Source organism: Anopheles arabiensis, chromosome 2, assembly GCF_016920715.1.
Source record: "Anopheles arabiensis isolate DONGOLA chromosome 2, AaraD3, whole genome shotgun sequence".
NCBI classification, from domain to species: Eukaryota; Metazoa; Arthropoda; class Insecta; order Diptera; family Culicidae; genus Anopheles; species Anopheles arabiensis.
The window spans coordinates 101,903,719-101,931,085 of record NC_053517.1 but is presented as its reverse complement, the minus strand read 5'-3'; the positions used below and the strand labels follow the sequence as shown (position 1 = coordinate 101,931,085).

Here is a 27,367-nt window from a genome sequence, read left to right as displayed (position 1 = left end):
CCCCTCCGTTGCAGAATGCATTGCAAAGACTCGGTAGCGGTAGAGTTTGAGTGTGTTTGTTTGTTTTGTTTGTTTTGTTTTTTTATTTGAATGTATTACAAAAAGTTCTCACACCGATCGGTAAGAATTCTTTTTTTTTATTTTCTTTTTCAAACGAACGCTCTCGTTTTGTCCTTCCGAAAAGCGTGCGTTTAGCACAACAACTGGCTGGCCTTTTAATACTGGTGGCGTGGCACAGAAAAGAACATGAACGTTCCAGCGATGATCTATAATGCCCAAGATTGTGCTTCTTATGTACACCATGCAGCAGTCGCGCTGTGAGTTAGTGTCTGTTGTATTGTTTTATGCGCGGTTTTTTGTTTGCGGTTACTTTGGTTCATCTATTTCATTGGTTGTTGCCTCTCCGTTTAGTTAGTAGCTTAGTGCAAAGCGATGCTATTGCGTAAACCTAACTTCCAAACTGATCAAAAACATATCCCTTTAGTATTATTGAGTTTGTTTTTTTTCCTTTCTTTTTTTTCTAATCATTCCGTTATTATGTGAGACGATGTTTGATGAGAAGGGAAAACAATGAATTTCGGTACTGTTTTAACTACGCTTAACTCCACAAACAACACCGTACACAAACAAGAAAGCAGGCAAATGAAAAGCTTCCACTACTATCTTTTGTTCTTTCCTTGGTTGATTTCCATTTACCATTTACTACTTGTTTGTTTCCTTCGCTTGCTTTCTCAATGTTGAAGTTTCGATCGAATTTATTTCTTACTCCTTTCTTAGTGTTACCTCTTTTCTTAAAGATAAAGTGTGCTTGTGCGCGTGTGTGTACATGAGGGGGAGGTGGGAGGGATACGTTTGCTGAAAAGCTGCATGGGAATGGTGATGTTAGAAATCGAAGAATAACACAAACTTGCTTTACTATTATGATGCTCCCGGACGAGTAGTGGTAGTAGTACTTTTTGTTAGTAGTCTGTCCCAAAATGGCAACAACTTAGTAAAAAGAGAGGGAGGGGGAGAACGGAGAAAGCAAAACCACTTTCTTTTGCTATAAAGAGCATAATTTTGCTTCACTTGTGTTGTTCATGTTACCATTCAAACTCCTCGAACTTCTTTATGCTGGATAGAGTGAGAAGGAGGAGTTCGTTATTTTTGTTGCTTTGTTTTATTTTCAAACGCCCTCAAAATTTGCATACCGAGTTTTGTGCGCCCGACACACACACGCTGCTGCGTTTCAATTGTTTATTTGCAATTACTTAAATGTTACCACGCTTCCAACCTGAACGTCACGGTGTTCGTCACTACCGGTTCACTAGCTTATGATCATATATTACAGGGACAAATATTAGTATATATGTATGCATGTGTGTGTGTGTTTTTGTTTCTTTTTTCTTTTTGTTTGTTTGTTTGTTGCTTCTACTTGTTGGTTTGTTGCTTGCCACATTGCCGGTCACACCCGGTCACTATCAAAACGGATACGCTTGCGCGAGTTTAGTTTAGTAGTTTGCTGTGTAGTAGTAGTCATAATAATAATAGTAGTAGTAGTAGTAGTAATAGTAGTAGTTTATCTGCCATTTATCTAACCAAGATTCGTCTAATGCTGCCTGTTGCTGCTTGGCTAGGAGATTAGTACTATAGCTCTCTGCATCGTTTCCCTATCGTGAGTGTGTTTGTGTGTGTGTGTGTGGTCCTGCCCTTACCCTACAACTTATCTCTGTGTCCGTGTCCGTGTATGTGTATTGAAGGAGAGTGTGTTTGTGTATGTGTGTGTATAGTTATGCGTTAGTTTAGTATTTAGTACGTTTTTTTTGGTTTGGTTTTCGGCGTTACATGGGACCGCGTCGGGCGACGTTTACAGCGCGCGTGCCTAATACCAATCGAACTGCAAAAAAGTCGTCTTACACCCATTGCTGCAACCGTTCATTGCATTCTTACAGGGTGGGAGAGTAATAAACATTAAACCGAAAAATGCAATAATGCAAACGAAAAAGCAGTTTTTTGTTGCGATCGATACAGCCCAAAAGCATCTGGGAGAAAGCCTTGTGCTAGTAGAATGAACATTTATTTCTCTGCACTGCTACATTCATCATGACTTTGGTTCATTTGCCGTACTACCCCATGTACTAGCCATCTTTTACTCATGATCAAACACACACACACACACACACACACACACATTTGCTTTGATTTTTTTTTCTTCCGCTTTCCTATTACCAACTTGTATGTTGAGGATTTTGTAAATGGCATTTAAACGCAAACATTGGATAATGTCCTTCGCTTTGATAATGATTATGAACTCTGTTTGTGTGTTTATACGCGTGTAGTCCATTACTTAGTACATAGAGCGGACCCGGGACCACTTGTTTTGTATCGTCAAGATCGCCTTTGCTTTTGTTGAATGCTTGTGCTTGTGTGTGTGTTGAGTTGGAAAATCGTGTGTGTTTGTGCGGTTCTTCTTCATTCACTGTTGTGGGTTTTTTTCTTCTTCTTCTGTTGCGTTTATAAAAAAGAGCTTTCAAGGTCAACTTCAGCGGCCACTAAGCTTTTTTTCTTCCCGCCACTAAGAGTTTGTGTGTGATGATGGAACTCAAAAACCTCGTACCATTTATATTTATAATGTATGTATGTATACATGTATATGCGTGTGTTTGTGTGCGCGTGTGTGTGTGTGTTTATGCTTAATAATCTAAATGGCAGCTCCCCTTTCCCATGTAACGCTTGCTGCGCTGCTCCGTCCACGATCTGCGCCCGTGCACGCCACGCTCTCAGCTCAGCTACTACCTGTGTACTACGCAACACTTAGTTCCATACTCGCAGGAACGAGTCCCAGGATCCTGTCGCCACCGCCATTCCGTTCTCGGTTACGCCTAAGCAGGACACGCGGTTGTCGTGCCCGGCCAGTATGCCCGCCCGTTCCGCCTTCAGCGTGTCCCACACGTTGCAGTTGAAGTCATCGTAGCCCGCCAGCAGCAGCCGGCCCGACTTCGAGAACGCCACGGACGTGATGCCGCAGATGATGTTGTCGTGCGAGTACATGGCCAGCTCCTGGTCGGCCCGAATGTCGAACAGCCTGCAGGTGGCATCGTCCGAGCCCGTCGCAAACGCGTGCCCATTCGGGAAGAAGGTGACCGCATTGATGTCGCTCTCGTGGCCCGGGAACGTCTGCTTGCACTGGCCCTCGCGGATGTCCCACAGCTTCGCGGAGGCATCGCACGCCCCGGAGACAAACACCCGGCACTGGGGCGACAGCGACAGCGCCATCACGTCGCCGGTGTGCCCCAGGAACGAGGTGCACTGTTGGCCCGTCTCGATGTCCCACAGCCCGCACGACATGTCGCCCGAGCTCGTCACGATCTGGTTGTCGTCCAGGAACCGGCAGCAGGACAGGTAGCCCGTGTGGCCGGGCAGCTCCCGCGACACGCGCACGTTGCCCTCGCGCGTCTTCAGATTGTAGATCGAGCAGATGTTGTCCAGGCCGCCGCACGCGACAAAGTTGCCGGACGGGGCGTACGCGCACGTCATCACCCAGGAGGAGCGCAGCGGGATCGCGTGCACCTTGTTGGTCGTGTGCGAGTCCCACACGATCAGCTTGCCGTCCTGCGAGGCCGACACCAGGTTGCGCGAGTCGCTCCCCCAGTGCATCGCGTAGATCTTCGCCAGATGGCCCCGGAGCGTGCGCCGGGTGCGCATCTGTATCCGGCCGATCGGTTCGAGATTGTTCGTCGCCTGGACGAGCGACGTGTCGCAGGCCGCCTTCCGCGCGTCCCGGATCGCATTCTTCAGCGTTTCCGCCTCCTGCCGCAGCGCCTCCAGCTCGTTCATCTCGCTTGTGCTTGTGTGTGTTCGGGGTTTTTGGGCTTTGGGCTTTTCGCGTGCGGTCTAGCTACACTCGGATAGTCTACGCCTTACAGTCTAACGTTGGAGAAGCAAACCTTTTTGAGCGTTACGTTTCGATCCGTAATCTAATCCCGGGTTCGGTTCACTATGCCTTGTCACCTTTTTTGTGCATTTAGCTTTGGGCTCTACCTTCAAATACTGTGCGCTATTTGTTACCACACAAACTACTTATCTATCGCTAATGAACACCTTTTTGTTTTGTTTGTCGCTACTGCTACCGCTGCTGTTTGCTAGTTGTGTTGTGCTGGTTTTCGGTCTCCAAATGCTCCAAAGGGACACGTGGTAGAGGGAACAACCGTGTTGCTGTTGCTGCAGGAATGTTGTGCCAAAAAGCAGTGTACTTCCTTCGCGCGAATGTATGGCCGCTTCGGAGCCTTTCCTTTATGTCGTGTTCGGGTGGTTCGAGCTGGTTCCAATTTCGCCACTCCCGCTTCTCACTCTCCTACACCCGCCGATGGTTGTCGTCGATGGTGATGATGATGGTGGTGGTGATGATGATGATGATGATGATGATGAAATCACGCCAAACGGAAGGGAGCTAGTGGTTTTCTAGGTGTGCTGTTGCGTCTCGAGGCAGTCCTTTTACTGCAGCAGAGCGAAGGAAGAAAGTGATAGAAAGAAAGTAATAATAGGGATGAGTAAAACAGTTCATAAGTTAATGCTGTTTGCTTGGTGTAGCTTTTCCGACTTTTCCCACCACCGAAAACGCTACAGATTATGTTGCTCTTTTAAGTAATAAAAAAAAACCACATGAAAATTGCAACAGTTTTCTCATATCCCCTCCCTTACAGTGCCACCACTTCGGTTATTGATTTCACTGTGCCCGAATGTTCACTGCACCTTCCAGCCCACTACTGTTCACGCCGGCCCGTTTAGCGACTTGTTAACATCCTGTTTGGGCTTTTTTCCTTTCAAATCTTTAGATGATGTAAATCTATACTGTTTGAAGTTCAGCAGTTGGAACGGGAATGGAACCACATATACACACACGCTCGGAAAAAACCTCTCCGCCCCGTACTCCAAAAAGGACACACACCCTGCCTTGGTGCTGGGGAGCTGAGGCTTTTACTATCGGTTTTTTCCTGAATTTTCCTCACTCACTCCCTCGTACGCAGAAACGCTCTACACACTGTGGGACGTTTTACACGCACACAGAGAGAGAGAGACACACACACACACACATACACACACACACACACATACACACACACCAATGCATTTGCTAAAACTCGCACACCGCTCTCACCACAGTGGTTTCGCTTCTCACCATACGCAATCCTATTGGCTCACATCGTCCATTCACTCACGCTGGTTTTTCGCACTCCAATCTCACTGTTGGCTTAATCTTAAGCAAACAACATTTATGCACAAAATACCCAATCTTAACAATAATGGACAACATTAATGCGTCACAATTACACTCCAAAGCGGTTCGTCGCCTACTCGCACACTACGACAGTCACTGCCTGACTGTGCCTAACCGTTTGCTGATTTTTTTTCCCTAATCGAAAGGCAATGTATGAGTGAGCGAATACCATCGTCATCATCATCACAGGTCACAGCTCACCGTCAGCAATGCGTGAGACACAGGTGTGCGCATACACACACTTGTGCGCTCGATCCCATCGATTCCAATTCACTCTTCATCATCTCACTCTGTCCTAAGTGTGTGTGTGTGGCTGTGTAAAAGAAAGGAGAGTGTGTGTGTTCGTATCGAGGACGGCAAATATGCGTGCAAAACGCAAACGAGAGGCGCGGTCACGCGCCGACTGTGTGCCTTGTCTCGGTCTGTACGTGGTCGTTGGGCTCGCTGTGCTCGCCGCCGTAATATGGGTGTGTAGTTGGGAACGAGACACGGATCTTGGGTCTTGGGTGCTGTCTACTACTAACACGCGCGTATACTAACTCGCGAATGACGCGTATGTCAAACTGATTGGGAGAAGAATTGTCAAAAGCGCTTTAAAAGCGACCAATTCTCCTGGAAAGGCTGAAGTACTTTCACACACAACTACCTATTGTACAAATTTATTCACAAATAAGCGCACAAACACACACACACACACACGGTAGACACTTGGGGATTTGGGGACAGTAGTGTGTGTAGTGCGGCCCCTTGCACGTAAGCACCACCAACACTCACAGCGGAAGTACTCAATCATCTGCATGTACGGTGGAAATACACGAAATTACACCTTTTTGGCACGGAAAACCATAACCAGCTTTTTGTCGTTTTCTGACTGTTTTTTTCCTTCTGTTTGATAGACATGTAAATTCAATTCACATTTCCTTCCGTTCAACACTTGGCAGTACAAACACACACACACACACACAGATACACTAGATAGGCGTACTCACACATATACACGTACCGTTACAAAATTACTAATATACTATCCTGTTCATCCCTCTCCAAAAGAGCAGTAGTAACGAAGAACGGAAAAGAGCGAGAAAGAGGGAGTGAATCAGAGGGAGAGCAAAGTCTCACTGTTGGGGCGAGAGGCACACACGCAACAAAAAAAAACGTCAAACGAGAGTCGAAACGGGAAAATGGAATCTTTTTGGGTGTGAAAAACGACACACACACACACACATACATCAATGGCCAAGGGAGAAAGAGAGAGAGCAGAAGGACGGGCCTTTTGCTCGGCCATGTGAGGGAGACGGGAGCGTCTAGAGATGGGTTTTCGCAGAGACTCTGAAGGGTTAAGACGCCGACGAGGGCGTGTATATGTATAACGGGAAGTTAATGGCGGAATGAGGTGGTGGAACTGGGGGTGGGAGGGTGGATTTTTTCACAATTGAAAAGGATAGCCTAAGACCCCCCCCCCCCGGGGGCAGGTGGCCGGAACACGATCGATGTGTCTTTTTTTTTCATCTTCAATGCTTGCTGTTTCTGCTTGTGGGAGGAAAAATGAAATGAAAATCCACATTTTCACACCATTTTCACCCAGCTGTACCATCAGTTCATCCACCCAGCACTACACCACAGCTCAGTTAACGTACGCGAAAGCACCGTAAAGAAGAAGCCGCTTTTCACTGTTACGAAAAGCACTCGCGGCAAAAAAAAAGGTCAATAAATGTCGGAAAAGTCGGGAAAATTTGCCTGCGTACGGGACCAACGCGTACTTGCATAGCCGTGCCCTAGCGCTACTGCCGAGTCGAACGTGCTGCTGCTGCTGCTGCTGCTGCTGCTGCTTGGCCGCAGGAATTTTCCGACGCAGATTTTCCTCTCTAGCACATTTTCTACCACCACATTATTTCCACGGGCGCTCGAGCCAGGTTTTCACTGTCGCGCTGTGCTTTTCTCAATGGGAACCTTTGCCTGCCTTTCCTTGGGTAGCGCGTTTGCGGTACACTCTTTTTTCCAGTGCGCGATGCGATTTTCCTACCGAACACCGTGACCAACGCGAACACGACGGACCGACATGGAGAATTTTCCTAATTTCCTCGATGATGACACTTTGCACACTTGCACGCACACACACACACGCTTACCTTTTTTGCTCACCTTAACTACCGCTCTCTGCTCTCTTCGCTGTTCGCTGTCACACTCTCTCTCTCGTTTTAACTGCCGTGTCGATTGCACCGCTTTTCACCAACAGGATAGAGAACGGGCATTTTCCAACGCTCGCACCCACTCACTCACTGGCGTGAGTACATTTTCCCACAAGCTGGACCCACTGTGGATGCCGCTCTCTCTCACGCTCACGCGTAACGGTAGGGCGGCGAGAGCAAACGTTTCCTTCGCTCGAGGGAGGAAAATCGCATGCGCAATGGGGCCGTTGGAGTGCCATTTTCACCGCTCATTAGCGCCCGGTGAAAATGCGATGGCGATGGATAAGCCGCTCACCGAGCAGATGCCAAACCGCACCCCAGTGCGACCAGCTTTGAAGAGGCTCAAAACGATAAGTGGTGGATTTGTGGTTTTAATTTGGCACCTTCATAAGTAGAGTAACAAACTATTTTAGAACATTTACTATTCCGTTTTCTCGCTTTAAAATGATTCGAATTGTAAAGAAAAGTTATTAAAAAAAATATAGAAGATGATTCAATCATTGGTAAAATAAAGGATGAGCCCTCTACGTTACGTTAGCGTTACGCGTTACGCTTACTTATCTCAAACCCAAGCAGCAGTTTTGTTGAACGCCTGTTTTTGATCGTCGTGAATGGGCAAATTGATAGATAATTAAATCTAAATATTAGTTATTTTTGTGTGATGCCAGTAATACCACTAGGATCTGGCGTTACGAGTAACGCTAACGTAACGTAGAGAGCTGATCCTTACTGTTATTTCATATTGAACAAGAAAAAGCCTTTATCTAAACGTTGCAAACTCCCCACCTCTTTACCGTGGCTTTCTCACCTCTCTGTTCAAAAGGACCGTTAAAAAGTAAACTTTTCAAAACATTCAGCATGTACCAACCCAATGGCAATTGTCATCTTGGATGCTTGAGTAATGTTTCGTCTAATGGCTTAACCTTTGCATTCTTCTTCCATACTTACCCTCGTTATCGTCAAGCAAACAACGCTACAACCGGGCTAGTGAAAACGGAACGTACCAACAGCTTTGTTCTTAATTGTGTATTTTCTTGTCCTTGTATTGATAATAAGATAATTTGTATTTCTATACCATTTTTCATTACCTTTTTATTTTTATTTCCTTTCATTCACTTTCTTATAGACTATATTTTGTTTACTCCTCTCCTTTCGCCCTCTATCTTTTGCCCTCCCGCCCGAATCAGCGCACTTTTTACTGTCGTTTGTTTGGGTTGTTCTGCTTCTTCTTTTTCACATTTTTTGTTTTGTGTTTCGCAGCTACTCTCTTACGCGTCTTTCCGATCCGATGCGACCGTCGGTTTTCTTCTTCTTCTTATTTCTTGTCTCCCTTCCCTTTAACGCGGTCGCGGTGTAATATTTTCGATATCTCAAAATGTGTAAAAATGGTGATTTGCTTCTCCAACTAGCTCTCTTCTCTCCTGTTTCTCCTTATCGCTTAATTTCTTTGTATTTCTTCCATTTCTTCCTCCTCCGTCCAACTTTATTTTTGTTTCTTTCGCACTATCGTTCGATCGCCTACCGTACGTCTAGCTGTTATTGAACATTTCTTACTATGTTTTATTTTATTTCTTATCTTCTTCTTCTTCTTCTTCTTTTCTTCATGCAACGCTCCTTCTGCCTGGGTTTCATATTTGTATATATGTGTAGTTGCTTTGTTTTTGTTCTTCCTCGATTTGCCTCGATGCTGTAGATATTTCTGCTGTGTTCACAAACGAGTTCCCTGCCCTTTGTTTGTTTTCCCCTTTTTTATGTTACTGTTAATCAAGTAATCAAAATTTCTCAGGCTCCGCGCGCATTGTGCATTTGGATGTCTTGTGCTCGCGTTACATATTGGTCTATGCGATCTCACTGAACTTGCTGGAGGAGCCCGTGGTACGGGGTTGGAATTTTAATCAATTGATTATTTGCTTTCGAAACCAAACAATGTTATAACAGGGGAAAACTATAGTATGGTGTGAATTAGATTCTAAATTCTGCTACGTACGACAATTCATAAGAAACAAATTAAACAGTTTGTAAGTGATAACTAAAACTGGTTAAAAGTTTGATACAACAACAAAAAACGATCCATAAAAGACGTCACACTGACTGACGTGTACCGTCCGTTCGTGATGAAAACACGCTGGATCGATTAAGGCAGGCAGAGGCGCATTGCGCTACGCCTTCCACAGGCTGTCGTCCATACGGAAAACCACCGTGCGGTTTCGGGTTTTCATGAGTTCGCGAGCATCGCATTGTTTCGCCTTTTGCACAATTTTGCGCTGTTGCTGCTCTCCTAGCTTCATTCCCTCGTACACTCATCGTATTCGTAATTCGGGTGATTGTGTAACATAAATTGTACAAATAGCGCCACCATTATTACACACGCTAGTTCAAAAGCCCCTAAGTATTACATTAGAATTAGATTTAGGTTTCCTCTGCTTCCCTGCGCTTCTCTCTAACCTTCTATATTATGCGCAACAATGCAGTTTTTCTTCCACCCGCCGAATTTTGGTATCGGTTTCCGTTCCTGCTACACATTTGTGTTTGTGTGTTTTCCTGTTGTTTTGTGTGCATTTTTAGCACTAAACTGTACTAAACAGTGAGTGCGCAAAGTCCAGCACACGATTCAAATCATGCACCTCAACGCTTAGCAGGGTATCGGGGGCATTTCATTGCCCTTCCTTTGTCTGATTCTTTGCTACAGAGTTTCTTTTTGTTTTGGTTTGGTTTGATTTTATCCTAAACGCACTTTATGTGTTTATTTGTGGTTCCATATGCTGTGCCGTTTGGGTACACCTGGATGTGATCTTCATTAAGTATCCATTGTTTTTTCTCTCCTTTTTTCGCTACTTTTTAGCGAAACAATGTCTATCCTTCCCGATGTGGTCGTACCCTTTTGTATACTTCTTCTGTTTTTTTTAAAAGCATAAAATTGAAATTTCATCATTCTTGCATCATGTTGTGTGTGCAAATCTGTCCATCTTTCGACTTTTTTGTTTGTTTGTTTGAGTTTTCTTTCGATATGATTCCACCGTTCCATCGCGGGGGGAATGATGGGGCCATCAGCAAAACGGTAACGCAAAACGGTAAACGTTCAAAGGAAGCAGAAACCGCTCCACCAAAGGGGGAAGTCGGGCGTTGGCGTTACGTACACCCGCACCACGCAACGCAGAAAACATATACACATATACGGGCAGTGCGTTCCTTTCTTTTTGTGCGTGCGTTCCTCTGTTTTCCCTTTACTAGCAATTCCGGTTGCCTGTTTCCGGTAATCGGTAGTTTGATTAGTGTTTGTATGTGTGTTTCTCTTCCTGACGCCTTCTGTTTCAACGTCAACCGTCACCGTCACTGGTTGAGTCAATAGATTGTTGGTGCGGGCCAGCATTTCGCGCATTTGGCGCACCGGATGTCGAAAGGTGACCTCACGAGCACGAGTCCTTCCCGCCACTGTTCTACCGTGTCCACCGTGGACGCCGTTCCGCTGCATACTAAAAAACCAATCTCTCCGGAAGCTACCCGAACCGCGCCACGGCCCAGCCGGGTCAGCCTTCGGAAAGACCGGCATAAGCCCCTAGATGCAACTAGCCCAAACGTGCCCGCGCAGCAGGACACGCTAGAAGGGGCGGCATCGCCCTCGTGACCGTCACCCGTCGGAGCCATTATCCGTTGGTGCGAATGCGAACGTGGCGGCAGCACCGGAAGTCTCTTCACCTTAGAGGGTGGAAGAGAGTTCCACGGGCTATTCCCTGGCACTGCTTTTTCCAGCAAACAATCTTTCGAGCGCCAGCGCGCGACGGAGAAACTAACGCAACCATGCAGCTGATGTAACGCTTCATGGTGACGCCAATAGACACTAACAGCGTAACCCCAGCATGTTAGAGCTAGATAGCCATTACAAATGTTGAGAAATCAAAATCAAATGAGGGAAAGTAACGGAAAATGTACCGGACATCACACATAAAGAACTCCATTGGTTCATGTGCGACTTCGACTGCTTTTGTGCTCTCTCTCTTCCTCTGTCTATTTTTGTTGTATTGTGCGCGATAGTAGAGGATTGTGCGACTTACATTTGCTTTTCTTTTGTCACATCTGTAGAGCGTGCTACTTAGATCTTGTTGCTGCTCGCCTTTTTGGTGCTTTTTTGCTTGTTTATGTTTTTGTATCATTTCTACTACTTGAATATTCTAGTTGTCCCACATTTAGTACAAGTAGTCTGCGCATGCCGTTTTCTTCCGTCTTTTTTGTTGGAGATGCACCAAAATGTGATTCTTGTTTATTTTTTCCTCTTTTCCTCTCTTTCTCTCTCTCTCTCTTTGCATGATATTTTCGTTTTATATTTGCATTTATTACATTGAGACTATGTGAAATTAGGCAGTGTATGGCGTTTGTTTGTTTGTTTCACTTTCTTTCTTTCATTTGGTTTGATTAGAAATGAATTTGTGTATGTGTTGTTGGGATCAGTGCGATGCAATGGGGGGAGGGGGGGATGTGTATGTGTGTCTGTTTTGAGTGCACTATTGTTCGACGTTACTGTATCTCTCTCGAGATGGAAGTTCATGTTTCAAGCCAAAGGGTTTTCTCATTTCTCAATGCAATGATTTTGTGGCGTGGTTGGTTATGTTTTGTGTATTTGTAGTATTGAATGTTTTTTTTTTTTTTGCTTGTTTTCGCTTCTCCATGTTCTACCGCCTCAGAGCGGAGATTGCCGCTTAGTAGTGCGCGCAGTGTAGTGTTTGTGGGAGTTACACGCTTGCACATTTTCTTCTCCATTGACACAAAAACTTCGTTCAAAACCATATGCACCGTCGGAACGAACAAATAAGCAACGACAACAATTTGTTTTCCCCGCTTTTCTTACGTTTCTTCTTCCGTGTGTAAGGGGGAGGTATATTCGTTGAGCCTGCCCCTTCCCGCCACCATTTTAGGGGAAAATGGGCACAATCAACACAATATTGTAACAGAAACAAAACAAAAACCCTTTACAAAGCACATCGAGACAAATTTGTTGTTCGAACACAACTAACATTGTGCCGTTACTACGAGGTGAAAATCCCATGTCTCCTGCCTGCAGCCACGGCACACAAAGGGCCAAAGTCCTCCTGTCGGTCTGTTTCATTGCGATGTGCAGCAATCGAGTGATATAAATTACGTGAGCCTATCGATTTTACACACACTGGATTGCATTAGGATCTTCTCTGATTTTTTAGTTTTTTGTCTCTCTCTCTCTCTCTTTCTCTCTCTCTTTCTTCTGCTTTCTGCATTTACTTTGGCCCTTTCCCTTTCATCGATTGAAAATGAGCCCCTTAGTTTGTATATTCAAGCGATAAAAGGTGTGATGAGGTGCCGCGCCGAAGGCAGGGTCGGAGATTTTCTCTCTCTTTTTCTCTTTCTTTTATTTTGTCACGCAGCAGGATAGGACCGACCGACTACCGAACTGTAACTGAGCCTCTTAGCCAGACGGTACACGGCCGGTCATTCTGCTGCATCGGTTTCGCTTTTGTTGCGATGAAGGTGTACCAGCAAAAAACGACAACGAAACAACAATAAACTCGGAACACTTATGGAGTGGGGGGAGGGGGGAGTGAGAAAGGATGAATGGATGATGTAGGAAATATTGAGGGAATTTTTGGATCGTTTGTGCTAGAGTGCCCCTAGCACAAGCACAAGAACATACTTCCACATACTAATATACTTCTCGTATGCAATGGTTTCACAGCCGAAAGGAAAGGTAGAACGCGATCACAAATAACAACCTAAAACGGGTTTAGTAAATGAAACAAAGTAATGCTCTAACAATTTCAAAAGTTGGCCGATTGGGGTTTTTCAATTATCAAAAATGTAAAATGGCATTTTTTTTGTAGGAAATTTCGATTTGTTTCATGTTTACTACTACTAACATAACACTACCGGAGTGAATTAAGTAAGACAATTATGTCTTATGAACCACGAGAAATGATCGTTAATAGCTTAATGTACTAAAACTCGAGGAGCAAAACCGGTTGTACTAAAAACGCTCAATACAATACTAAATACGAATAATACTTTGAGTAGCGCGCATCCGCGCTGCCAAACAGCGGATGTAAACTTAACAAGGCAAACGATGCACACATACATTAATCTAACAATGGCATAATTGTACGGCTTCGAGAATGGCATTTGTTTGCTTCTTCCGTTTTTGTTTCTGCACTTCTGTTCTGTTTGTGCTTGTTTCGTTCGTTTCTCTTTTTTGTGGCTTTTTAGTTTGTTTGCTATTTTGTTGTATGTTTTGTTTTCAGTTTCTTAGCTTTCTTCTTCTTTTTCTTGTTCTTCTCTTTCATCTTCTTCTTCTTCGTCTTCTTCTTCTTCTTCTTCGTTATGATTGCTTTGGGAGGTTTGAGATTTTATGCATGTTACGCTATTGGTTCCGCTAATTTTCCACGTTTAGTTTTTCCCTCTCTTCGTTCTCTCGCTCTCATTCTTTCCATATTTCTACCTCCCTGCATAGTTGTGCGTCTTAGTATATAGTACGAAATAAACAACATAAAAAACACGCATATCCATACATCGGTAATCGGTACACATAATACAACATATATATCGCTACTGCTGGTCCTGCTTCTTCTCCTCTTCGCTGTCTCGCTGCGGCTTCTTCTACCCAACACTAGACCCTCCCACAAACAGGCCTTGTATTTGTGGGCAGGCTGGAATCGGCAGAATGGGTGGATCGGTACCTTACCCTATCCATGTCTACTACCACCGCTTCATCATCGGTTTGATCGTTCGTCCACTCAAAATAAACAAAACCAACCCCCACTGGAGCCTACAGTGTGGTTTTTGTTTGTTTGCTTGTTTGCTTGCTCTGAGTATGGTCTATTGATGTGGCGGCAGCATCAGCATTCAGCTTCGGTTACCGCAATTACCATTGCTGCTGACCAGAACGATAACCAACAATGTCCACCCGAAGGTGCACACTTACGCCAATCGAAATTTATCCCAATCGAAGGTGTGTGAATATCCTAACTGTTCCACCATTCTCCCAGTGAGCCTCTCGCAGTGAGAATGGCGGATGGAGTTGGCCACTTGCACGATTGAGATAATAGCCCTTCCGATCGGGATGCAACGGGTGCATTCCTTCATCGCAGTGACAGCAAGAAAGCATTGGAGTGGTGGAAGGCAGGCTTTTATACCCTTATTCCCCACCTTGTTTGCCTGGCGAGACAGCCGCGCCCAGCTCTTTCACCAGCTCTTTTACACCTACTGTGCTTTCTGTATATTAGGTTGTTGTACAACTAGAAATGGATGTCTGTGTGTGTTTCTTTATATGTGTGAATGCAGTAAACATAGGTGACACATAATTGTAACGCAAAAGAGCTAACGCATCCAAATAATGCTATTCCTTATGTGGCTGTGTGTGTTAGTGTGTAAGTAAACTAAAATGTCGTCCAGTCAAACGCCTTCAGTTGAGGTAGTACAACCACGGTCACCAAATCGGAAGGTGTTTGCATAATTGTATACTAAGGTGAGAGCAAACGTTACCAAAAACGTAACACATTCTGGAATAAGGCAGTATCGTTAGCCCTCGCACACCAGGTACGTTACCAAAATAACGCTATCAGCCAGAATTGAGTCCAGGAACTCAGTGGTACCAAACTAAGTCCCCTTCTGGCTGAGGGGCAGAGATACTGATGTCCATGTATACCAAGCGGATAGAAAAATGGTGCGTGCCAAACCAACAGCACACTTGAACCACACTTGGACCACACACCAGCAATGTTTGGGAAGCGAAAATTAAGTTCTCTGCACACCTTTCCACACGGGGAAGGGCCATCATGCGAACGCACGCACGCAACAACAACAACAAAAACGACTTGAAGACGTGCACGTACAAAAAACACCGACGGTCCATTTCACACTGCGTTCTCGTACGCATGTGCGTTAAAATGCGCGACCGGGAGAGGGAGCTTGGGTAGGTTGGTGATGCGAACGGGCGCGAGACAGGCGTTTTGCTAGGAATGGGAACGATTCCTTCTCACCTCTTCTCACCCATTCGTGCGCACACACACACACACACACCATCGATTGAAGCAACAACAAATGCCTGCCAGCAGCAGACTAATGGTGCGAGGGAGCGATACCACAGCACTAAGCATAACAGTCCGTAGCGTTACGGGAAGCGTTACTGAAAGCAGTTACAGGTGCGTCACGGAAAAGTAACGTAACGCTGGGACTCGTGAGACGAAAGGATGACCACTAGAGCCACCAGGGATGATTCTTTCATCTCTTGCAACAGGGAAAAGGGACAGTTAGGGTTTGTTGGGCGGAAATTGAGCGTATTTTTTATGAAAAGAATGGTTTCTTGCGAGGAGATATTTGAAAATGAAAAAAAATCACGGTCCTCACACACACACACACACAACGGAGTCGATCCAATTTATGGGCGCCCCCAAAACGGCCTTCCATTTCAACTCCGTGTGCGTGTGTGTGTGTATTTGTATTTCTCTCTCCCTCTCATAACGTTATCGTTTGCTCTATTTTTTCTGTATGATTTCATGCAAGCCACTGTCTTATGTATGTGTCCGTGTACTTAGGGATGATACTCCGGTGATGGTTGTGTACGTGATTAGTATCTGCTTTTGGTCGCTTGATTGTTCACAGGGTGGGTGGTGTGGGGTTTCAGTGTTTGCTTAAGTTTGCCCTTTGTTTTGGTCGTGTTTTGTTGGTTGTATAAAATTGGTTTTTGAGTTTAAAAAGTTTGCATAGAAACCGGGTTGTGCCTCCGGGGTCAGGTCGGAGGCTCGTAGAAAAATCGTCTGTTAAAAAGAGGAGATTGTAGTTGGTCTAGACTTCGCTTTCGCTATCAGAGGGACGTCCCACTGAACTAATTGCTCACACCGTGCCACTGGTGCTACTTGGGGAAATCGTTTGAAAATTAATTACAATGGTTCCAATTTGTGTGTGTTTTGTTTTTTTTTATAAATTTTGGAAATGTAATTCTTTAATCCCCAATTCGGAAATTATGAAGCTTTTTTTCAATGTTTTTTTTTATTAATGCCAATTCTCATGCCTTATGCCGTTTGTGTGAGAAATTTAGAAAAAAAGAAGTTTTGGATTTTGTAAAAAATAATAATAAATGGCGACAAACAAGCTTGAAACATCGACCAACTAGTTTGTTGCTAGAACTACCGTTACAGAACCCAAAAATATACAAAACGAAACTGTAACCTAAACATACTTTTTCTCAAAGCACTGTCCGCTTTGAAACGGGCGTTACACCGGCAGCGGCTGTCACACTACGTAGCAGTAGCGGGCCAGCCTGTTGCCATTGGAAGCACTGTCCTACTGTCATACACCGTGTACTTGTGTGCCTACTACGATGCTGCAGAGGCAAGAGTGTTGCAGTACAACACGCTGAGACAAACATGTGAAGCATCTATGCCTTTTTTCTGTTCTGTTTTTGTTAGTTGATTCGTTCGAAATTGCTAAATATATTGGTCAAAAAACAAATAGGAAAAGAAAAACCAATCATCGGCAGAATGGTTAGAACGTTCTCTATGCACTAGGTTTGTTGTTTTTCGTTTTGTTTGTTTCGTTTTAAATCGGCTTGCACAATAAACCATCCAGCTAGTGGAGAGAAAACAATAACCTGACCTGTTTTTGCAATTAGTTCTTCTGTTTTTGCAAAGGAAAATGCGGGGAGACGAGCGCGGATACTTTCCTCGTACTCCAGCTACTTCGTACACTCAATCGCACTACGACTACCACTAAACGGTACTCATTTCTGAATGGCTGTACGCGTTTCTGCTGTCCGACATTGTCCTGGCCCGATCTTACCGTACCTCCGTGGAGACAGCGCAACAGGTTTGACGCTTAGTTCCACACGCGCAGGAACGAGTCCCAGGACCCTGTCGCCACTGCCATGCCATTCTCCGTGACACCTAAGCAGGACACGCGGTTGTCGTGCCCGGCCAGTATGCCCGCCCGTTCCGCCTTCATCGTGTCCCACACGTTGCAGTTGAAGTCATCGTAGCCCGCCAGCAGCAGCCGGCCCGACTTCGAGAACGCCACGGATGTGATGCCGCAGATGATGTTGTCGTGCGAGTACATGGCCAGCTCCTGGTCGGCCCGAATGTCGAACAGCCTGCAGGTGGCATCGTCCGAGCCCGTCGCAAACGCGTGCCCATTCGGGAAGAAGGTGACCGCATTGATGTCGCTCTCGTGCCCCGGGAACGTCTGCTTGCACTGGCCCTCGCGGATGTCCCACAGCTTCGCGGAGGCATCGCACGCCCCGGAGACAAACACCCGGCACTGGGGCGACAGCGACAGCGCCATCACGTCGCCGGTGTGCCCCAGGAACGAGGTGCACTGTTGGCCCGTCTCGATGTCCCACAGCCCGCACGACATGTCGCCCGAGCTCGTCACGATCTGGTTGTCGTCCAGGAACCGGCAGCAGGACAGGTAGCCCGTGTGGCCGGGCAGCTCCCGCGACACGCGCACGTTGCCCTCGCGCGTCTTCAGATTGTAGATGGAGCAGATGTTGTCCAGGCCGCCGCACGCGACAAAGTTGCCGGACGGGGCGTACGCGCACGTCATCACCCAGGAGGAGCGCAGCGGGATCGCGTGCACCTTGTTGGTCGTGTGCGAGTCCCACACGATCAGCTTGCCGTCCTGCGAGGCCGACACCAGGTTGCGCGAGTCGCTCCCCCAGTGCATCGCGTAGATCTTCGCCAGATGGCCCCGGAGCGTGCGCCGGGTGCGCATCTGTATCCGGCCGATCGGTTCGAGATTGTTCGTCGCCTGGACGAGCGACGTGTCGCAGGCCGCCTTCCGCGCGTCCCGGATCGCATTCTTCAGCGTTTCCGCCTCCTGCCGCAGCGCCTCCAGCTCGTTCATCGTTCAGCGGTGTTCGCGGTTCGGTTTACTTCTCTCTGTATCTCTTTCTCTCTCTCTCACGCCGGAGCGTTTGCTGCTCGGTCTGACCGTCTGGCTATGGGAAGCGTTCGAGCCAGTCGATGATCCTTGGCTGGTGCCTCACCCAAGCGCTTTCCCGACTGCCTTTGGGGGAAATTGGGTGCTACCACGGAACCGACTCTACTTGCCTCGACACGTCAAACCGCACGCAAGAGCAACAGGAAAGCGCCTTTCCACCTTTCCGCTTCTTCCTCCTCCTCTCTCACACACACACGCGCGCGCACACACACACACTCGCAAACAGTGTCCCGGAGACCGAAGGGCTAGTCCGCGTACAGTACAACTCCAGGCTTTTCCGACTGCTGGTCACGGACTCATGCAAAAATTTTCCCGTTTTCCGCACAGACACACACGCACACACGCGCGTTATTTCCTGCTGTGGTTCGCACACTCTCTCTCTCTCTCGCTTCCACACACGTTCTTTTACTACGAGCTTTCCTTCTTTTTCACGCTCTCTCTCTCTCTCTTGCTCGCTCGCTCTCACTCACACGCACACGTCTCACGACACGGCGAGCTCACGCATGTCACAGCGACGACTCGACGGTGACGATACACGGACGCAGCGGGCCAGCAGCACGGCCTGTTGGGTTGCAATGTGAGGAAGCACCGCACACCCTTCCCGCTTGCTGGCTGGTCGTAGGCGCGCCCGTGGATGATATGAGCGAACGTCGTCGTCCTCTCCTGCCGTTCCCCTTTTTTCTCTGGGCGGACGATGAGAGAGCGTGAGCGTGATGAAAACTCTCGCTCGTTTTCACGCTCGCCTTCCCGCAATAGCAGCCAGCACTAAGCACGAAGCAATTTATCGATTATCTGCAGTTTTACCCGTGTGTGCTGATATACCACCCAAAAAACCACGGCTGCTCCCTCGCTCTCTCTCTCTCTCTCTCGGTCACAGACACACTCCGTGCAAAAGCTGGCTGCCTAGTTGGTCACCTTTACGCCGTCACTTCGTTTTTTCTTCTCTCCTCGCAGCGAAACTGTTCTTTTTTCTTCTCTTCATTAACTAATATACATATATATTTATCTAACCGACTGGAAATGGAAATGGGAAAAGAAGGAAGAAAAAGGGAAAATCACACACAATTGCACTGATTAGTTTTGCACGTCACACACACGCACACACACACAAGCCCGTCACAGGATGTTCAATCCAGTCCAGCTTTGGAACCGCAATATGGGCCACCACCATCCATCCTTCTCTCCCTCTCATCTCTTCAAACGCCCACCCCACCCAAAAGGGGATTGAAAAGTTGCCGTTTCATACTGGAGTGACCATCACCACCCCTGCCTCCCCTTATCCTTGGTTTCGAGCCCCATTTTCGCAGGCACGCAGAGTCTCCACTTCCCTTCCCCTTCTTAACCGCACTTTGCACCTGACGTGACCGTAACTTGACGGACCGTCCCGTGCAAACTGCAGGGTTCGCTTATCGTCCCAGCTCAGAACACTACCACACTCACACACAGACACACAAGGACTTCCGTTCTTTTTTTCACTGTTTTTCACCCCACCCTTCCACGGCAGTCAATCAAGGTTGACATTGATGTGTGCGCGAGCTCTGTTCCCTGAGCTGGAGGCGGTCGAAAACCCCTGCACCCCTGCCCCGTGCAGGGCGTGTTCCAAGTGCGAACGCATACGTGTGCGAGATGAAGCCGAAAGAAAGAAGAAGAAGAGCAGAACTGGAAGAACTAAAAGAACAGAAAATTTAACACTTTTTCTTCTTCTTCTTCTTCCTCCTCTTCTTAGGTGGTCCTGATTTCCTTCCTGACCACTTTTGCCAACACTTTGGAGTTTGCTGATCGGGGGGAGGGGAAGTTTTGGCCCCACCGTTTTTTTTCTCCCTAACCACAATCCTACTAATAAAACCTTTCCTCCAACCATCGCTATATAGTGGGGCAAACTATTAAAATGCACAAAGACACACACGCAGTCACACACAGTCACACACACGGAACAGCCCTTATGCGTGCGTTGGGAACACTGAGGCAAAATTTTCCACCGAACCGTCCTAAAACCATCATCAATCATGGGGCGCCTCCATCGGGCTGCACGCACTTGGGCCAGATTTGCTGGGTGAGGTCCGTTCGCCACACTTTTCCGGCTGGATAACACTCACCCTTACACTGCACTACGGTACGGCCGATTTTCATACACTATTCTGCTGCTGGATGCACATGATACGGTGGAAAATTGCAATTTTCTCGTCCGCGGTACCGTGGTTGCGACTTTTCCGTGACTCAGTAAAAAAACGAAACACTCCCCGAGCGAGCACTGGGTGTGCGCTGGCCGTCCCGATGGCTTTTCCAACTTGCTCATTTTTTCCCTGCTCTCTTGCTCTCTCGCTCTCTGGGTGCAATTTTCCCTGCTCTCTTGCTCTCTGGGAGGCCGACCAGATACGCAACACCAGGCAGCAGGCCCTGGCGATGACGACAGCTTTTTCTGGAGCTTTTCCTGCTGTTGCTGCTGCGATGTGGAGAGCGGGAGAGAGCTCCCATGAGAGAGAGAGAGAGAGAGAGAGAGAGAGAGGTGTCCGTGTTGCGCTTGCTCCAACGCACACTTTTGGCTTCCGAAAATTTGCTCGCCGACATTTTTCTTTTCCCGCAAGGCAAGGCGCGCACACAGGCCGAGCGCGCTGGAAAATGTTGGGAGCTTTTTTTCGGGGGAGCGAACGGCGGCTTCGGGCGGTTTGCTGCGGCAACAATGTGGCGGCAGTCGGTGGAAGCTGACTACAGGGCGGTTGTTCTCGGTTGGTGAAAATGGTGTTCCAATGTGCTTGGCCACATTCTTACCGGACACCCGGACAGTCGACTCTCACTGTGCAGGAGGGTAAAGCAAATGGGAAAAAGCTACCCCATTTCGTAGCGGCACTCTGTGCACGAAATCGATTTTATTTCTAAAAAGGGAAAGTGTTGTTTGAAGTTGTTGTAAAACAGATAATTTAAAACGTATTTAAATAATTTCAGTCGATGCCACACCCCGTAGTAGCATACACTATGGGGAAGTTTGCCTTCAAAAAGCTCGCAAAACAACTGTCATTTTAAACCACCATCCTACCTTCCAACGACCATGGGATGTCGTTATCGCATAACACACCTGTTGAAGATCACCAAAGTAAGTGAAGATTCAAAGAAGAAAACACCGCACAGCAGCAGGTATGGTCATAGATATACACGTATGAGACTTTATTCATGAATTTAGACGATCTGCACATAACAAAAAGAAATCTGCAACGGTCAACACCGTTCCAAACCAGTGTTCCGGATGCCATCCTCCCTCTCGGTCGTATTTGGAATTTGGCTTGTGCAAGATGATGGTGAGCAGAAGGATTGGAGGTGAAAGGAGGGAAAGGGAATTGGTTTTTGGTAGGTGATGTACTATATTCGTATTAAAAACACGCATTCCATTCTTCAGTGTTCAGTGCTCCTACCTCCTATGTGTTCTGGTCTTTCGCTACACTCTAGCTTCTCTCTAGCTCTACCTTGCCTTTTGTTATAGTCGCCGAAGAATGATGATCCCGCCATTCCTGTCCCTACTCCTTCTTATGTTGGGTGCGTGTGTTTTTGCCTGTGAGTTTTCATTGTACGGAATTGTGCATTGCTTGCACTGTGTTTGACGTAAAATAACCATCATCATCATAATCAACATCATTCGTCAATATGCTGCATTCACACGGGTGTGCGGATAAGCTCGCATTAACTGCTGCTGATGGATGTGGAGCTCGGCTTGACTTAAAAACCGGAATATGGTTATTAGATGTTTGTGATAGTGTGGTTGCATTTTTCGATAATTTTCCTCCATTCAATTCATGTTCGCCCTGTCTAGGGGATTCTCTTCACTCTTAAATCCTTCCCGCGTCATTCCGGAGATCCTACACATCATCATCCTGTGCCTAATTGTTGTTATTACCATTCCTTTTTTTGTTTTGTTTTGTTTTAGTGTTTTCTATCCATAAATATATTCCGTTTTAGTTGCCTTTCAACATTCAACACATCGAACGCTACTGCACACCATCCACGTTTCCTACAGCTTACAAATTTGCTTGCTTGTTTTTTTAGGTATAATAATAATAATTATAGTAATAGTCTATATGCCAATCGATGTTCCTAAGCCGTGGCCATTTTCTCCCACCCACATTCTTTATCTCTTTCTCTCTCGCTCTCTTTCTCTCTCTCTCTGTGCCCTTCTTTGCTTCACTTTGTTTTCTTTGATTTGGGATCCCTTTTCTGCATTGTGCAGAGGAAGGCAGCGGCGGCCCCTTTCCTTCCGAACACACGCGCGTCCTTCGCCACACAAAGGGGTATACTACACGTGTACGCACACACCCGAAACCGAAGCGAAGGACTAATGAATAAAACTTAAATACTAACCTAAAAAATACAACGTACATGTATTTAGGATGCGTTTTTGGGGTGCATCAGTTTGTGCTGCTGCTGCTGCTCCTGCTGCTGCTCGTAAACGCATTTAACGTGAGACATTTCTGTGCGCGCGCGGGCGCGATCGCCTTCGGCATTCGTAACCGCAGCTTTCCATGGGCGAATGGGATTCAAAATGGTAAATGTAGAGATGTTACAAAGCAAGAAAAAAAACACAATAGTTAACCAATAAGATGCAATAATACGGGCGTAAAAATACCGATTGTTTTTGTTTGCAAAATTAAAAAAGAGAACAAAAAAACAACTCGCTATTGCTTGGGTAAGGTTTTAACGACGTGTGTTTGTTGAAGTGTGTGGGAGGGGGGGATGTGTGTTGTGGTTTGTCCTCTCCTGTCCGTACTTGTGGAACCGAGGTTCGGCTCGTTGCATTTGAATTTGAAGAGCATTTGGCAAGGACCAAACGGCGGTAATTGCAAATTCACCATATTCACCACGCTGCAGAGCATTGCACAGTTGGCGCCCTCTACCGCACGCTAGCATAAGCTATGGCGCGCGGTGTGATGCCAACGGCTCGAGTTCATCCGTGCTCGCGGAGTAAACTTGCAGCAGAGCTAGACCGCTCCTCACACGCTCAACGACAGTTCCACGGACAACGAAAGAGTTGATAATAAGAAAATAGGTAAAAAATAATCCTTCCAATGTGCGGGTTTCGCCGCTGCGTCGACGAATGTTGGTGAACTTTTCGTACGCTCTCACACTACGCACAACACACACAAAATTCCACAAACACTCTCTGTCACTGTGGCTTCGCTTAGTTCCACACGCGCAGGAACGAGTCCCAGGACCCTGTCGCCACCGCCATTCCGTTCTCCGTGACGCCTAAGCAGGACACGCGGTTGTCGTGCCCGGCCAGTATGCCCGCCCGTTCCGCCTTCATCGTGTCCCACACGTTGCAGTTGAAGTCATCGTAGCCCGCCAGCAGCAGCCGGCCCGACTTCGAGAACGCCACGGACGTGATGCCGCAGATGATGTTGTCGTGCGAGTACATGGCCAGCTCCTGGTCGGCCCGGATGTCGAACAGCCTGCAGGTGGCATCGTCCGAGCCCGTCGCAAACGCGAACCCGTTCGGGAAGAACGCCACCGCATTGATATCGCTCTCGTGGCCCGGGAATGTCTGCTTGCACTGGCCCTCGCGGATGTCCCACAGCTTCGCCTTCGCGTCGCACGCGCCCGACACGAACGTTTTGCCCTGCGGGGCCAGCGACAGCGCCATCACGTCCCCGGTGTGCCCCTGGAATGATGTCGTCTGCTGGCCCGTCTCGATGTCCCACAGCGCACAGGACATGTCGCCCGAGCTCGTCACGATCTGGTTGTCATCGAGGAACCGGCAGCAGGACAGGTAGCCCGTATGTCCGCCGAGCTCGCGCGCTATGCGCACGTTGCCCTCGCGCGTTTTCAAGTTGTAGATCGAGCAGATGTTGTCCAGCCCGCCGCACGCCACATAGTTGCCGGACGGGGCGTACGCGCACGTCATCACCCAGGAGGAGCGCAGCGGGATCGCGTGCACCTTGTTGGTCGTGTGCGAGTCCCACACGATCAGCTTGCCGTCCTGCGAGGCCGACACCAGGTAGCGCGAATCGTTGCCCCAGTGCATCGCGTAGATCTTCGCCAGATGGCCCCGGAGTGTGCGGCGCGTCCGGAGCTGGATGCGACCGACGGCTTCCAGCTGTGCCGTCGCCTGCAGGATGGACGTGTCGCACACCGCCTTCCGCGCGTCCCGGATCGCATTTTTGAGCGTTTCCGCCTCCTGGCGCAGCGCTTCGATTTCGTTCATGCTGTCGCCTGTCGATCAGATGGTGCTGGTAGGTGGTGACGGTGTATTCACACTACTACGGTTCCACACCTCTTCCTCTGGTGTCGTCACACTCTGTGTTTGGGCCGTCCCATTGCGTGTGCCAATAATTAGTCGCGTTGGTTGGGAAGGCGGCGAAGGGCATGGAGGGAGAAAGGGAAGAAAAAAAGAATACACACGTAAGAGATCGACTAGCCACTATTGTATTCAGATGATCAGATCGTTAGGCTATAGAGAGAGATGCTGCTAGAACAAACATCACCACCATCATCATCGTCATCATCGTCATCATCATCGCCCTTTTTCCAGCAGTGTGAACATCACGATCCACCTGTCTCGTTTTCTCTCACTCATTCTCACTCACACGCACACACCACAAACCTTATTCACCTTGCCGTGTTTTGCTAATGTTTGCTTTGGCTCGGGCTGCTGGGACTGCTACGGACTACCAGCCTCCTTTGCCTTCGCCTCGCCCGTGCCCACAATCTGACGCGCGCAAGGGTGTGGGGGGGAGGGGGGGAGTGGTGATCAACCTAGAGACACGCACGCACTTGCTCACTCACTCACGCAATGGACGTGGGAAGGGAGAAAATAGGAAGGGTGGGTGGGAAGGGTGGGACTGTATTTCCTCACTGTGGATCAATTAAACCCTCTCCTGCCGCTGTAGCGCTCAATTGCCCGTCGCCACTGGGGCTGGAGGGAGATGGAAGCGGTGTAGGGAAGACGAGACACACTCGCACGCACCCCGACTGTATATTGTTATAGGCGGAGGGGGGCAGGTGAGGGAGGATGGGAATGCAACACCCTTCCGAAAAGCGCGTAATGGCACTAACTAATCTAGCGATCGACAGCATAGAAACTCTCTAACCCTCTCTCGGGGGCGGGAATGGTTGCACTTGTGCTGGAGGAATATCTCCCCCTCTCACTCTCTCTTTCTCTCTCCGTCTCTTTCACACTGCACCCTTACCGCGGATGCAGCGCGTAAATCGGCCTGACACACTCTATATCCGCTGAGCGGATGCGAACACACACACAAACACACACACACACAATTGGTACATGCACACACACACACTAGCGCAGTGGCGCGCGCGCGCGCAACACACCTACACGCTTACGCACACTGCGATTCACGCAAAGCCAATTATTAAACCCCGTGCGCCCGCGCGCCCGCACACACAGATACTTGTGGATCTTTGCTGCACAGCCTACTTTACACACACACACGCGCGCGCACAAATACACCCTTTACACCGTGTATATCTCACTTCATCACTATCTTCAATGCCGATTATTCGATTTACTTTTCTGCTCCGCCCTGCCAGCAGCCCCCGCTGTAGCACGATTTCGTGAGAGATTATTAAATGTACACACTAACACACACACACATACACACCCCGTCGGAGATCGAGTTATGGGGGAAGAGGGTGGAGTTTCACACCGATTCTAAATATGCTCCAACGATTCCAGGCAACAGCTCTCGGCCTGGAATTAGGACGATGATGTAGATAGTTCACACTCTCGTGACGTTTGGCGAGATGATCATGATGATGATCAAGATGATGATAATGATGGTGATGCACTTTTCCGACAGCACCTCTCCTCGCCCTCTCCACCACCAGTGGAAATGATGATCAAACAGCGGTTGCTGCTGGTGTGCGGGGTGCTGGAAAAACAAGAACAATTCGCGTGCGCAAGATACGTGCCTGCTGAGATGTGTGTGAGTGCTGTCTCCGTGTGCGGCCGGGCCACACACTCTTTTTTCTCTCCCTTTCGGCTGACCGACTGTGTCGGGACGGACGGACCGGACGGACCGATGACGACACCGAGCGCGCGCACACTCACACCGTGTTTCTGTGTCCGTGTGCGCTTGCTGTGGTGCTGATTTCCGCTGCTACTTGCCGACGGCGACGATTGTCCACCTTTTTTTTTCGCTAATGGGACCGCAACCCGCTCGCTCCTCTCTGCTCTTCCGCTTGCAACGACGGACAATGATAACGCTACAGCGCGCCGTCCCCGATGACTTACACACTTCCAACGGGCACACCACGGGCGGGACACAGTGCTGCGTGTGTGTAGGTGTACGGGATTCTGGAATGATTTCGAGATCACAATTTTGATACGGTTGCTGTTTTTTGCTGTAATATTTGCTTCGTTGTGAGTCCTGTGCTCACCCTGCTGCGTTTTTTCTTCTTCACCCCCCAACCAACTGGACCCGAGATGTGATGATCCGTACCTCTGGGGTAGATGAGCGCACTTCCAGCGCACCACCCTTATCAAACACCGTTTTGGATGCGTGAGCAGCGATGAATAATGGCTGTGTAGAGTGTAGAGAGGAGGAAGTTTTCTCTGTCTTTCCGTCTCCCTCCCGCACGCTCTCGGTCTTTCTCTCGCTCTCTCTCTCTCTTACTCTCACACTCACTTGCTAGTCGTTCGCCCTTGCGCTTCGACGGTTCCTCCTCCAGGGCGTGCGCAAGCGACTGTGTTTTTTTGGCACAGCTTTTCCTTTTGCTGTTCGACACGCGTAAACACAACACAGCACAGCACAGCACGCACGCACGGAAAAACAAGACAATCACACACACATGCGCGCACACACAAACACAAGCCTTGCGTTTTTCACTGCGTTTGTCGAGCGAACTTTTCCTGAAGCCACTTTGCCGTCACCACTGGACTGTGTGTGCGCGTCGAGATCGAGACTTGCTTTGCTGCGGTGAGCTGCCGTCGCATGCGCGCTTTCTCTCTGCCGCGTGCTACACGGCGGGC

At 48.0% G+C, this 27,367-nt stretch overlaps 2 protein-coding genes across 10 annotated transcripts; both read right to left on the bottom strand.

Annotated features, from left to right (window-relative positions):
- Positions 1-145: 145 nt before the first annotated feature.
- On the bottom strand, positions 146-20,639 carry LOC120897807 (guanine nucleotide-binding protein subunit beta-1). Of its 9 annotated transcripts, XM_040302928.1 has the most exons (3): positions 20,493-20,639; positions 18,301-19,410; positions 146-3,816 (listed from the first exon to the last, which is right to left on the bottom strand). In XM_040302928.1, the coding sequence occupies exon 3, from the start codon at positions 3,814-3,816 to the stop codon at positions 2,794-2,796; it is 1,023 nt and encodes a 340-aa protein (XP_040158862.1). In that variant the 5' UTR covers positions 18,301-19,410; positions 20,493-20,639; the 3' UTR covers positions 146-2,793. The 9 variants fall into 9 exon arrangements, with proteins under 9 accessions (XP_040158862.1, XP_040158856.1, XP_040158853.1 ...); XM_040302922.1 differs by lacking the exons at positions 18,301-19,410; positions 20,493-20,639 and adding an exon at positions 7,003-7,343 and having other exon boundaries at positions 146-4,476; XM_040302919.1 differs by lacking the exons at positions 18,301-19,410; positions 20,493-20,639 and adding an exon at positions 7,018-7,343 and having other exon boundaries at positions 146-4,476.
- Positions 13,763-27,338, bottom strand: LOC120894941 (uncharacterized WD repeat-containing protein alr3466-like). The gene is made up of 4 exons (XM_040297854.1): positions 26,838-27,338; positions 26,308-26,692; positions 23,564-24,676; positions 13,763-18,303 (listed from the first exon to the last, which is right to left on the bottom strand). Exons 3-4 carry the CDS (start codon positions 24,581-24,583, stop codon positions 17,278-17,280), a joined length of 2,046 nt encoding a protein of 681 aa, XP_040153788.1. The 5' UTR covers positions 24,584-24,676; positions 26,308-26,692; positions 26,838-27,338; the 3' UTR covers positions 13,763-17,277.
- Between the last annotated feature and the right edge of the window lie 29 nt (positions 27,339-27,367).